The 14,637-nt window shown below is 35.1% G+C and overlaps 1 protein-coding gene across 3 annotated transcripts in view; it reads right to left on the bottom strand.

Annotated features, from left to right (window-relative positions):
* Window positions 1-14,637, bottom strand: part of SPAG9 (sperm associated antigen 9) — a 134,993-nt gene that overhangs the window by 48,746 nt on the left and 71,610 nt on the right. For all 3 annotated transcript variants that reach the window (XM_081270602.1, XM_081270603.1, XM_081270604.1), the window contains 3 exons: window positions 12,699-12,906; window positions 11,877-11,976; window positions 5,702-5,823 (listed from right to left, as the gene is read on the bottom strand). In XM_081270602.1, coding sequence (XP_081126728.1) covers window positions 5,702-5,823; window positions 11,877-11,976; window positions 12,699-12,906 — 430 coding nt within the window. The remainder of the gene's footprint in view (window positions 1-5,701; window positions 5,824-11,876; window positions 11,977-12,698; window positions 12,907-14,637) is intronic.

The raw sequence follows: 14,637 nt of genomic DNA, 5'->3' as shown, positions 1-14,637 counted from the left end.
ACAAACAAAACAAACCTAGGCATGCTAAAAATCCCATGGACTTATATTTTGTCTTTACCAGAAGTAGCAACATATTTAACCTGGCAGCCATATATTTTTTATAAACTGAAAAAACAAAAGAAAAACTAAAAAACTTTCTAAATCCCAGCCCCAAAATAACTTCTGCCAAATTGTTTGCTTTAAACACAAATGTTAACCTTTCAATAAAGACACAGAGACAGAAGAAACTGAGTTTGAACTAGCTGAAAAAGTTCATATGATAAATATGTTTACTTGTTTACTATATATCACAAACAATATATAAGCATAAAAGCTGAAAATATATTCAGGGCAAAAAAAAAAAAAAACAAGTTGAGCAGAAAAAAAAATGATGAGAAAGCATTAAATGAAAACAGCAGGCAAGAACACCTAGCTTATAAAGCAGTAATATGAAATAATTTAAAAGTATACACACCAGAATATTCCCCTGGGTAAGCAGCCCAAGAGTAAAATGAATGAGAATCTCAATTAGATTATTTTCTGAAAGCAAGAAGTAAACTCATTTATTTTAAAATGAGAGAGAGGTAACAAGAAATTGAAACAATATGGGGAAAATATTAATGACAAAGTATAAATATTATAAATAGAAAAAAAAGAAATATATGCCCATGAGAACCTTTTCCTAAAATCTAGCTTCTAAAGTTTAAACTTAAACATTGAAGAGTTGAAGAGCTTTTTAAAATCTAGTGCACAGAGCTGGGAATGTGGCTCAGTGGTGGAATGCTTGCCTAGCATGTATGAGGCCCTGGGATCAATCCCTGGCACTAAGGAGAAAAAAAAAATCCAGTGCATAAATTTAAAATATGTTAAGTGGGAATATTCAAATTTTTTCACTTCAAAATATATCAATAAAAACTAACTCATTATAATTATAGGAAAAATACTACTTGAAGAGGTCTCATCTCTATTCAAGACTTAAACTAAGTATAAACTTAAGTCTAACATATTTGAAACTGACTACTAAAAACAAGGGGGTGGGGAACTCCTTGACAGTTTTTAAATTATAGAAGTCTCATTTGAATATTAGCACTGATGCTCAAGTTAGGTCCACAGATAGGCTTCAGAGTTATCTAGTAAACCCTTGAGAAAGTATGCCCCATTATATCTTATTGTACACACTTTTCCAAAGGTACATTGCTCTCTTAAAAAATTATTCCGTAAGGGATTTTTAATCCCCAAAAGTGAAGAAGCAGATTTAGAGATGAAACAAAACCATTAGAACTATTTCACAATATTGTTCATTTAGTTGCTGTGCTTATGTGCTAAAAATGCAGTAATGCAGTTGTTCTGTCCACACTGAACATATTTAGGAGAAAACAAACAAGACTGGGGACTGGCTGCAAGAGAAGAGATGGTGAGGCTGTTCATTTACCACGACAGTACATACTGGTGTAAGAATAGGAGACAAGCAACAAAGTTAAGCTTGAGGCATGTCAAATACAGAGTCCTATAAATCATCACAGGAGCAATAGGTAGGCAGTTTGGAAATCACAGTCTGTGACACTAGGAAAAAAGATGGGATGGAGATAAAAACTTACATTAGTCACAAAAATTAAGAAACAATGACAGCAAATATGATTTCCCAAAGAAAGAAGCAGGCCTAGGACAGGAAAGCTGATATCTGAAAGTTGAGCAGAGAAAGCATATCCTGGTAAGATAACCAAAAAGGAAAAGCCAGAGGCAGAAAAGGAAGAAGACAAGTCTGATATTACAGAAACCCAACAAGGATAGTTTTATAGACAACTACTTTTGAGAAGTCATGTGAAATAACTGAGAAGGAATCACAACTAAGAAGGCTATTGAAGGCAAGGTTGGTGAGAATGCAGACAGCAGTAGAATGAGGAGCAAGTAAAACTGTGAAGTCCTGCTGGTTAAAGACTACAAGAAGTTTTGATGTTTTGCTCACTATCATAGATACAGTGCTTTGCACATAGCACATATTGTAGCATAACAAGTGTAACTAGAAATGAGAAGAAAATGAGTGATAGCTGACAGACAATGAGTTTCAGGGTCAAAAGAGGGAAATATTCTTATTTTTAAATAGAAAAGACCTAAATATGTTTAAATGATAATGGGAAGAAGTTAATAGTGATAGAGAAGTTGAAAATATGTAAGATAATTAAGAAAAATCTCAAGAGTTGACTTATGAACATATGATTTCCAAGTTCTAGGGATGTAGTCATGAGTGACAAAGTGGAGAAAAGGACAACGGTATAACGATTAAAGAACTAAGTCCTAGGAGAAAACCGTTTTATAATAATATAGGAACTTAAAAAATAAAAAGAAGAGGGCTGGAGTTGTGGCTCAGTCAGTGGTAAAGTGTTTGTCTAGCACGTGTGAGACATTGGGTTTGATCCCTAACACAATAAATAAATAGATAGATAGATAAATGGTGTTGTGTCTATCTACAACTAATTTTTTAAAAATGAAATGGACAGTGGATTCAACAACCCAAGGTTAATTAAAGGCCTTAGAGAACAATTTTATTAGCTAAACTATCTCCCATTTAGTGAGTATTACTTAAGCTGTTATCACTGAATTGCACACACAAGAGAAGCCAAGGAACAAACATATTCCTTAGAAATTTCATTTACCATTTTGGACACAGGCACTGAACTTAATATATTAAAATATTCTAATCTGAAATATACTAATATCTGCAAATGCAAAAGATAGCAGTTTACATTTTCTTTCTTATCTTCATCATGGAAAGGAAACCAAAAGAATCAAGATTTTGTTTTTAATCAATTTATTATGCTTAATTTTATGACTTTCACCAAATTCTTGACCTAATTAAAAGACCACAAGTGTTTCAGAGTACTGTCTTGTTTTATTTTTTATAGGGACAGCTAGGGATGTAATCAGTGTAGAGTACTTGCTGAGTGTGCACAGGGTCTTATGTTCAATTCCCAGCACTACAGTTACTGAATTAATTAAAATTGATTCTTTAAAAAAAATTTTATAGTTGTAGATGAACAACATGCCTTTATTTGTTTAGTTTTTTTTAATGTGGTGCTCAGGATCAAACCCAGTGCCTCACACATGTTAGGCAAGTGCTCTGCCACTGAGCTATAATCCCAGCCCAAAGTTAATTCTTGGAGAGAAAGAAAGTTTGGTGCCACCAGCCTCTTTAATTACTCACTATTGAGTTATGAGGCAACAGAGTGTACAAATTATTTCCAAAAATTCTTCATGCTGATTAATAATAAAGAGAAGCAATATGAAGGATTTGGAGAGGGGAAGTATATTGATTCTGTGGTGTTTACACACAGTGTGGTAGTTATACAACACTAAGCACCTGTCAAATCTCAAAAAGTTGAACACAAAAAACAGTGAATTTTATTGTACTAGTAAATATGAATATAAATTTTAAAATCTTTTAGTTCTTCAACCTAACATTCTTGGTATCCATACCTCAAATTTGCCAGGGAGTAATTTATCAATCAAATCTTGTTTGTTTTCCTTGTGATACCAGGATTGAGCCCAGGGGCATTAAACCACTGAGCTACATCCCCAGTCCTTTATTTATTTATTTAGGTGCTGGGGATTTAACCCAGGGGTGCTTTACCACTGAGCCACATGCCTAGCCCTTTTAATGTTTTATTTTGAGACAGGGTCTCACTAAATTACTGAAGCTGGCTTTGAACTCTCTATCCTCCAGCCTCAGCCTCCTGATTCACTTGGATCACAGGCATGTGCCACCATTCCTGGCTCAATCAAATCTTTTTTTTTCTTCTTTAGTTGTACATAACACAATACCTTTATTTCTTTATTTACTTTACGTGGTGCTGAGGATCCAACCCAGTGCCTTACACATATAAGTTCTACCACTGAGCCACAACCCCAGACCCTCAATCAAATCTTAAAAGGAATTTTTAAAGTACAATTGAAAACTAAGGTATAAATTTAAATGTAAAGATGGCATATTCTCTAAAAATTAATCTTTCCAACCTTCCTTGAGAAATATGTTGATATCGAACTAGGAATAGTTAAATTTATATACTTTCTACTAGATGATTGTTTAGATAGAACTTGAGGGTTTTTATTTAATACTTCACTATGTCAACGATGTAACCAGCAACAAGTAAATTAAACAATAATTAATGCAAACAACATCACTTCATACTATATTCACAAGAATTGACAAATAACACCTTTTGAAAACAATATAACCTATAGATTACACTAACATACACAACATTTTTTGTAGCCCTATATCTATTTCAAGGTCACAGGTTTTTAATTCTATGTAGTTTTCAATTTCTAAAAGGTCTTAGAGGATAAAAAAGGTACAACAATGCTAATTTACATGAGTCAGAATCATGTAATTATTATTCAAAGGAACTTCAGCGATCACCTAGAGTAGGAATTGGTAAACTTTTCCTATAAAGCAGCAGATGGCAAGTATTTTAGGCTTGTGGGCCACATAATCTTTGCTGCAAATTATTTAATCCTGTTGGGCAAAAGCAATTATCAAGAATAAGTAAACAGGGCTGGGGATGTGGCTCAAGCGGTAGCGCGCTCGCCTCGCATGCGTGCGGCCCGGGTTCGATCCTCAGCACCACATACCAACAAAGATGTTGTGTCCGCCGAGAACTAAAAAATAAATATTAAAAAAAATTCTCTCTCTCTCTCTTACTCTCTCTCCTCTCTCTCTCTTTAAAAAAAAAAAGAATAAGTAAACAAATGGCAGGAAGGACTGTGTTCCAATCAACCTTCACTGACACATAAGGGTCAGATGGATTTGACTCATAAACCACAGTTTGCTGGAACCCTTTTCATTTATACATAAAGAAACTAAGGGCTAGAAAAGTGAAAAGGCCAAGTATGTTTGTTTGGTATTTTTTCCTTGTTTTTTCTTTTTCTTTACTTTTTGTACTAGGGATCGAACTCAGGTGCTTAACCATTGGCCCACGTCCCTAGGCCAGTTCAGAAATGAAAATGCTTTCATTTATATCTTTTATGATCTCAAAGAATATTTTTTATTTGAGGCAGGTCTTACTCAGTTGCTTAGGGCCTTGCTAAGTTGCTGAGGCAGGCTTTGAATTTGCAATCCTCCTGCCTCAGCCTCCTGAACCCACTGGGGTTATAGGTATACACCACTGCACTCAGTCCAAATGTGTTATTCTTTTCAAACTACATGTTCAACACAAATATTTTTGCGGGGGAGGAGAGGATAACTGAGGATTAAACACAGGGCATCTGAACTACATGCCCCGTTCAACACAAACTCTAAAATTATTACATTTTCCATAGGTAAAACACTATTAAGTTCAAAAAAATCAAGTGTAATGATTGTGTATTTTATTAAGGTCAGCAGTGAGATTTATTTAAGTCAGAAAACTGTCCAAACATACATTTATTTACACATACATATCACTATTATGATTGTGTTCCTCATATGTTAATATTTGTTCTCAGAATACAGGAGGAGTTCAATAAATTGTTATATGAATTCAAAACAAATTTAAATGAATTCAATTATAAGCATATCCATAAGAAAATGCTTTCATTTATATCTTTTATGATCTCAAAGAATATATAAGTCATTTCCTAAAAGAGCAACAATTCTGTACCAACAAGCACTTGGGAAAATTTTCAATCAAATCATTAAATAAATGTATTTTTAAAGCATGATACTTCTTCAGATGAGCTGCCATACCTAGTAAATCTGCTCCTTCATCCACATCTCCAATTAGGCCTGAGCCAGCTGAGGACAGTTCTTCAAAGAGAGATTCTGTATTTCGATCAAAAGCTTTGTTCTCTATGCCTTTGGTGGGAGTGCTATGCAACAAAAACAACAAAACCAAATCAACTAATTACAAAAACTTTGATAGTATATTTTTAATACAATGAGCAAAGCAACATAGGAATACCTTACCTATAAGTTACATTTACCATGAAATATAATTTTAAAAGACTTCTCAAAAGTTTCCTAAGAAATTCCCACAAAACTATTCAGAGATAATTGGTAAAGAAAACTATAGCATGTTTTGTTGTGAGATCCCAGGACATCAGCAAAATGAAAGCTATGCTGCTCTGTATCAGGTACTGGTTGGTCTAAGTGTCCCATACAGATTATCTATTTCAGGCTCTTAATTACTCCACAAAGCAAGTGTTGCTATCACACCAATTTTAGAATATAAAGACTAAAAAGATTAAGGAATTTGCCAAGGTCACTGAGTAAATGAGTGGAAAAACAAAAAAACAGAATTCAAATTCAGGTAGTCTGGTTTTAGAATTCATGATGTTATCTACCATGTTTTATGTTGTCTGTTATAAATTAGCATGGCATTTTAATTTTTCTTTTAAGGACAATATGACAGTATTAAAATTGACCCAAGAACACTATGCCCAAAAAGAGTCTTACAAAAGTCCTGTCACAAGCAATTATGTATGAAAAAGATGATCAGAGTAAGTCAGGTGCAATGGTACACACTTACAATCCCAGTCATGGGAGAAAGGAGGATCACAAGTTCAAAGTCAGCCTTGGCAACTGAGTAAGACCCTAACTCAAAATAAAAAATAAAAGGGGCTGGGGAGAGGCTGAGGTTGTAGCTCAGTGGTGGAGTGCTTGCCTAGTACTGGGTTCGATTCTCAGCACCACATATAAACAAATAAATAAAGGTCCATCAATAACTAATAAAAATTTAAAACAGGGGTGGGGGGAGGCTGGAAAGTAGTTTAGAGGTAGAGCCCCCATGGGTTCAATCCCCAGTATCAAAAACAAAGTCAGAGCACCATTTTTATAGTGGCAAAAAGTTGAAACAACCTGTGATTATTAATAGGGTACCAATGAAATAAGTTATGGATATACATATAAAGTCAAAATGTTCAACTCTATGATTAAAAACATTAAAATAGAACTTGTAAAATAAGAAAACCCATTATACAAAGATTTTTTTAAAAAAACAAACTAAGCTGCAAAATAGTATATACATTATAAGCCATTTTTTGTAGGGGTATGGAGGAGAATGGGAAAGTTTGTTTTTACTTCAATGCTACACTGACAGAAACACTCAGTACAGGATTTCCATTTAATCATGGTGAACTAAACACAGTCATTTGCACCCAATAATTCAGAAACCTGACTAAGATGACAGTTAAGAAAGTAGAAAGGTATATACCACCCAAAATGAGAAAGGATACGGGGGAGTGTGTGTGTAAAAAGGATTAGAGAAGATGAAACGTGAATAAGTTTCCGTAAGATAGAAAACAGATGAGCAAACAGTAGAAACTGATGTAACAAACTATAGAAAGCTGAAACCTAAGCTGTCAGGGGGTTTAAGGAGGAGGACAATGTGTTGCCAGAACTCATGAAAGATGTAGAACTTAAAGATACCAGCAACTACAGAGATGAGCATTCAATGGAGAATGTCAAACAGAAGGACAGGGTGTAAGACTGCACAAGAAACAATACCAGACTGACCTGTAATCCACCAGAACAAAGGAACCACCCTTCTCAGCACAGTTTGGGCAGTGCTTGGGGTCAAACCCAGGGCTCATGCATACTGGGTAAGCAAACAACCCCAACCCTTGGAAGTCAAGTTTAATGTTATAGACAAGAAACCAGAGAATCAATGTTTTTACACAAGTATACACAAAACAGTCTTAGAATGCCAGACATTTAAAGAAAACTTGTTTTTATGGGGGAGCCAGGCAATCCCGATGGCTCAGGAGGCTGAGTCAGGAGGATTTTGAGTTCAAAGCCAGCCTCAGCAAAAGCAAGGCATTAAGCAACTCAGTGAGACCCTGTCTCTAAATAATAAATACAAAATAGGGCTGGGGATGTGGCTCAGTGGTCAAGTAGTCCTGAGTTCAATCCTCACTACCCACCCCACTCCCATCCCCCCCCCAAAGAGAAGACTATTATGAAAGAGTCCAAACAAAAGAGTATGGGGACTGGGGCTGAGGCTCAGTGGTAGAGTGCTTGACTCACACATGTGAGGCACTGGGTTTGATCCTCAGCACCAAATAAAAAATAAATAATAAATAAAGATACTGGGTCCATCTGCAGTTGAAAAAAATTAAAAATGAAAAAAAAAAGAGTATGTGAAGGAGGTGCTAACTCAAACAATGAGGCAGCAGCAGCAACACAGAAAACAAAAAAAAAAAAAAAAAAAAAAAAAAAAAAAAAAAAAAAAAAAAAAATCCAGAATAAGTATTGCATCCAAACAAGAACAGCAAGTGGTTTAAGAAGCAACCATTCAAGAACAAGGAAAAACTTTGGGCGAAGGGGAGAAAAAAATCAAGTTTTGCTTGAAATTAAATAAAAAATAGAGGAGATAGAAAAGAGGGAGCAGGAATGATGAGAATCAGTCCAATATGCTTGATATCTACCTAACAAATGTTCTAGAACAGGAGTAAGAAACAAAAATAAGGGGCTGGGGATGTGGCTCAAGTGGTAGTGTGCTCGCCTGGCATGCGTGGGGCGCTGGGTTCGATCCTCAGCACCACATAAAAATAAAAAAAATAAAGATGTTGTGTCCACCAAAAACTAAAAATAAATATTAAAAAAATTATCTCTCTCTCTCTCTCTCTAAAAAAAAGAAACAAAAATAAGGAGACAGAGAATTTCTCATACCTGAGAGATAAGAATTTTCAGGTAAAAGCACTTAGTTTGTATAAGAAGATAAACCAAGTACAGGTTAATGATTTTTTTTAAACAATCAAAAACCAAACAATAAGACCTAAAAGTTTCTGAAGAGTATATACAAAGACTTGTGAATCTAAATGGCACCACTTTGAACTCAACACGATAATGAAACCATATCTCTGCAATTCTAAAAAAAAAAAAAGTTTTCCTACCTATAATTCTATATCTAGTCAAACTATGAAACACATCTACAAATGATATTTGTCACAGTTCTCAGTTCTCAAAAAAATTATAGCTCATGCATCCTTTGCCCAGAAAGCTAGTAAGAATAAGCACTGTAGAAATAAAGGCAGAAATCAAAAAGTGGGATGCTTTGGGAGCTAGGAAATAGAGAGAGGTGAAAGAGAATTCCTGGGGTTAATAATGAAGCATATCTCAGAACCAGAGCAAACACCACAGTCCAGATTGATGAATGGCCAATAGAAGGCCACAGGAGGGAGAGCTCTAGAAAAGATTCTGGGTTTGGTCATAAGGATGTTTATACTTGAGAAATATATGGGGTGAAGGGGGCTGGTATTGTGGCTCAGTGGTAGTGCTTGCCTAGTATGTGTGAGGAACTGGGTTTAATTCTCAGCACCACATAAAAGCTCAGTGGCAGAGTGCCTGCCTACCACATGGGCTCAATCTTCAGCAAATTTAACCTCTAAGACTACAATAATTTCAGAAAAACACAAAGTTGGAAAGAAAGGAAATTAAACTATATTTCATTCTGTGGATAATCTGTGATTAATATTAAATATTAATATTAATATTAATATTAAACCTAGGTTTAATCTCCACAACTGCAAAAAATAAATAAATAAATAAATAAACAAAAAATAAAGTGAAATTTTAAATTTAAAGAGGTCCAAAATGTCAAAAGTTACAACAGATCCAAGCTATATAAATAAGTAGTTAAATCTATGCTTAGAAGAAGGTGAATTTCTTAACCAGTTTCAGCTGGGGTTGTGACTCAGTGGTAGAGTACCTGCCTAGCATGCATGAGGCACTGGCTGTCCATCCCCTGCACCACATAATAAATAAACAAACAAATAAAATAAAGGTATTGTGTCCATCTACAACTAAAATATATATATTTATTTTGGGGCTGGGGATGTGGCTCATGTGGTAGCGCGCTCGCCTGGCATGCGTGCGGCCCGGGTTCGATCCTCAGCACCACATACAAACAAAGATGTTGTGTCCACCGAAAACTGAAAAATAAATATTGAAATTCTCTCTCTCCCTCTCTAAAAAAAAAAAAAAAATATATATATATATATATATATATATGCCAGTTTCATTTTTACACTCTGATTTCAGCTCTGTTTTTTGCTAGTTTGGTGGTTTTGGATAAGTTACTATTCTTTTCTGAGTTTCTTTATCTGTAAAATGAGGATGAAAACATCTACTTCATAAGGTTAGTGAAAATTACAACAGAATTATATAAAATAATGATGAAAACTATTAGTCAACTTTTGTTGAATGGGGTACTTTGCCTGTGATTTTATTTTTTGCAGTACTGAGAGTTGAATGCAGGGGCAGTCTAACACTGAGCTACAACTTTTTTATTTTTGAGACAGGGCCTTGCTAAATTGATTAGGCAAAGCCTCAATCTGTGATCCTTCTGCCTCAGCCTCCTAAATCACTGGGATTATAAGGTATGTGCCATAGTGCCTGGTTCACTTTGCCAAGGATTTAAAGTACATTGACTCATTTAGTCCTCATAACTATCTGGGGTATTATTATAATCCCCTTTTACAGATAAAGAAACCTAAAATTCAAATCCAAGGCCAAGATTTGAACTCATATAGTCTTACTCTTGGGTGTATGTTTTTAACTTCTATGGTGTAATGCACAATGGATTAGCAGAGATTAATAAATGGCATGTATTCTTTTTAAAAAAAAATTACTAGTTGTTGTTGGACCTTTATTTTTATGTGGTGCTGAGTATCAAACCCAGTGCCTCACACAGGCTAGGCAAGTGCTCTACCACTAAGCCACAACCCCAGCCCATAAACGGCATGTATTTTTATGGTCATTATTAATTAATTAAAAGATAAAATTTATGGAAGAAATCTGAATATAGTCAATAGTTTCTAACTGACATTTGCAAACATCAACATATTTCAGATAACCTTGATTAAGATGCTACCTAACCATTCTTAACCATTTTCTTCCACCATCAAACAGCCTTCTCCTGCAAAATGACACTGAAATGAGACTATATTCTTTTAGTAATGGAGATCATTAGTTAAGGAAGGCAAAAGTACTTTCTCTTTTTCCTTATCTGGAGGAAGGAACAAAGGTTGCTCAAATTATTACTTCCTTCAACTCTCTTCTTTGTTTCCTCAAGTTTATAGAAAATACGGAATACCAGGCTGGGGATGTGGCTCAAGCGGTAACACGCTCGTCTGGCATGCGTGGGACACTGGGTTCGATCCTCAGCACCACATAAAAATAAAATAAAGATTTTGTGTCCACCGAAAACTGAAAAATAAATATTAAAAAATTCTCTCTCTCTTCTCTATTAAAAAAAAATGTGGAATACCTCTTAGTTTTCCTTTCCCACATCTACTATGGTACGAATGTGTCCCCTCCAATATTTTGGTGTTGCCAATGTGATATTATTAAGAGGTAGTGCCTTTGAGTGATTAGGTCATGAGTGCTCCTCCCTCCTGAATGGATAAAGGACCTCATAAAAGAGGCTTCACATGGCATTAGGCGAACTTGCCCTTCTGTCTTATGCCATGTGATGATACCACATTCCTCTCCTCCAGAGGATGCAGCAACAAGGTGTCATCTTGGAGGCAAAGAGTAGTCCTCACCAGACAAACAAAACTGCAGCACCTTGTTTTTGAACTTCCTAGCCTTCAAGCTGGAAGAGAATAAATCTCTTTTATAAATCTCTGTTTAAATAAATCTCTGTTTCTAAATTACTCAATCTCAGATAGTGTTATAGCAGTTCAAAACAAAGACACCATCCATCCCTGTACGCCAAATCCCTGATGCTGCAAGAATAACATTTCACAGTTTAAACCATGTATAATGTTCACTTTCAAGAACAGAAATTGGAATATAATGCCAATATTTCTTCAGAAAAACATAAACTGCTCTTGTCTGGTCACATGCCAGAGAATAGAGTGCTTATGATAAAAGCAAGGAAAAGGAAAGATAAAATGTCTTAATCTGACACCTTCAGTACCTTGAACCTTTGTATCCACTGAGATCTTTGTCCATATCCAATTCAGGAGTGGACTCAATGATTGCTTGAACTTCTGACTTCTCTTCATTTTCAGCAGAGCCTAAAGAAGGATATGATGAAATAAACAAAACGTGTATCATACATGCCTTCATATGCAAATCCTGTTGCTTTTATGGTTGTGAATATATCATTTAAATATTTTAAAAATGCGATCTTTTTTTTTAAAGAGAGAGTGAGAGAGGAGAGAGAGAATTTTTAATATTTATTTATTTTTTTAGTTCTCGGCGGACACAACATCTTTGTTGGTATGTGGTGCTGAGGATCGAACCCGGGCCGCACGCATGCCAGGCGAGCGCGCTACCGCTTGAGCCACATCCCCAGCCCAAAAATGCAATCATTTTTAAAATGGGTTCTAGGAAACATAGGGTTAGCCAATGTCATACATTCAGTTAATAGTCAATCTCAGAAATTATTAAGTTTTCATTTGTGTTTCTTGAGGGGACATAGTGTAGTGGTGCAAGGCACTGCTTCCATTTCTATGTAAGGGGTGAAAAATAGAGAAACTAAAGTAACAGATTAACATACTTAGGTAGAGGACAGAAAAGGGTTGTCCTCCTGCCTTTTAAGCTCTCTAGCCTCCCAACCCCCAATATCTCTTTCCAAAACTTTATTATCTCTTTAATGTTTATTTACATTAAATATAATGAATTATCTACCATCTTTATATATCTAAAGCAGGCAACACCCCAATACATTCTTCTCATTCCCACATTATCTGAGTTTTACTCAACACTTTGTTGATTAAGAACTAGGGTCACTTACCTGTAGATGCATTTCTAGTTTCTTGGGCTACCTGCACTTCAATATGTTTGCTTATGTCTGACTTATTTGGTGTGTCAGTACCCTTCACAGATCCTTCATTATCTTCCTTTAAGGGAGTATCAGGAGGAATTGCTGCCACATCTGAAGTAGCTATTGATGCTGGAGTGGTAGCTTTAGATCCACCTTGGCTAACATCAGAAAGTTCATCCTACAAATAAAGATAATTAAGGAGGCAATTTTAACTGAATAATTTATTCTAAACCACTTAGAAATCATCTAGGGGCTGGGAGCACAGCTCAGTGGTAGAGTGCATGCTTAGCATGCCAAGGCCCTGGGTGTAAACCCAATCATTGGGGGAAAAAGAGTTAAGAACTGTACTAGAGAAAGTCCTACCCCCTTAAAAAAAAAAAAAAAGAAAGAAAAGAAAAACAAGCAATGAAGAGTCACTGATTACCAATAAATAATCTGTCTAGATCATTTGCAAATAATATTTAAGTAGAACATATTTTTCCAAACATACATGAGATTTTTCTAAACAGAAAACTGGAAACTAAAGATGTATTAGTAATAAAATTATAAAACTACACAATAATTTGTTAATAATACTTTGTAATAGCTGCTCTAAAACAGCAATGAATTCAGCAATGATTCAGGACAGTTTTGTGATCTTAAAACATTCTGCCATCCAAATCACTTAAGTATTTGTCAAAAAGACAGATTCTAAATCCAACTCCCTACTTAATGCACCCAACTTTAACAGTGAGGTCAGGTTATCTGCAATTTTACAAGCAACCCAGGTGACTCATATACTCATTTAAATTTAATATAAACTACTATTCTAGGATCTCCAAATAGAGTTAAAGGGACACGTGTTCATATGAAAATGTATGCAAAATCTATGTACAGTAAATTTTTCTGAAAAAGAATGTACAGTTTTTAACAGATTTTCAAAAAGGTCCAAAATAATGAATTACAAACTGTCCAATGGATATCAAGAATGATATAATTCTTTTAGAGCAAAGCACAAAGGTCTATGGAGAATAGAACATGACAAAAAGTCTACTTCTAAGCCAGGAATAGTGTAGTCCAGCTACTCAGGAAGCTGAGGCAGAAGAATCAGCTGAGCTTAGAATTTGAGGGCCAACCTGGGTAACACAATGAGGTATTCTCTTAAAGAGGGAAGGAAAAAAAAAAGTTTTACTACTGCTAAATAAGAACAAGGGTAAATTCAATAAATTTACCATTCACTAAATGTATGATCTCAGGTAGATTATACATTCTTTCTATAACTATATTCTGTAATCTGTATCTACTTTATAGGATTATTATAAATTTTTCTATATACTAGTTTAGCAATGCACTTCATACATACTACATGTTTAAAACGTCAGCTGCTACAATTTCTCACGGCAATTATACTTACATAATTTAACAGTTCCCCTATACCCTATCCCAGCCTTTTTTTTTTTCTTTTAACTGATGAGAAATGTAGAAAGTTAAAGGACGTAGAAAATTAAAGAACTGGTACATCCAGTGTGGAGTAATCCACTAAGATTCTGAAATATCACTCAGCACTTCAGCACAATGGCAAATGCCTGTAATCTCAGCTACTCAGGAGGCTGAAACTGGAAGATCACAAACTTGAGGCCAGCTGGGACAACTTAGAGAGACCTTGTCTCAGAATAAAATAAAAAGGGCTGAGGATGTAACTAAGTGGTGGAACATTTGCCTAGCATACTGGAGGTCCTGAGTTTAATCCCCAGGAGCAGAGGATAAGAAGAAAAAAAAAAAACTGATTCTGAAATATTTTAGCTGTATTGGTAAATTTGGGTTCTAACACATGGATAAAACTGAAGTGTTTGCTTAAGACCCTTGGTTACAGTACATTCTTGCTATTCTCAACTTTTAAAAATGACTATACTTGCACTTGTACAATAAC

The sequence above is a fragment of the Spermophilus citellus genome, assembly GCF_964194105.1.
Source record: "Spermophilus citellus genome assembly, chromosome: 17".
In the NCBI taxonomy this organism is placed as follows: domain Eukaryota; kingdom Metazoa; phylum Chordata; class Mammalia; order Rodentia; family Sciuridae; genus Spermophilus; species Spermophilus citellus.
This window is presented reverse-complemented; position numbering and strand designations above follow the sequence as displayed.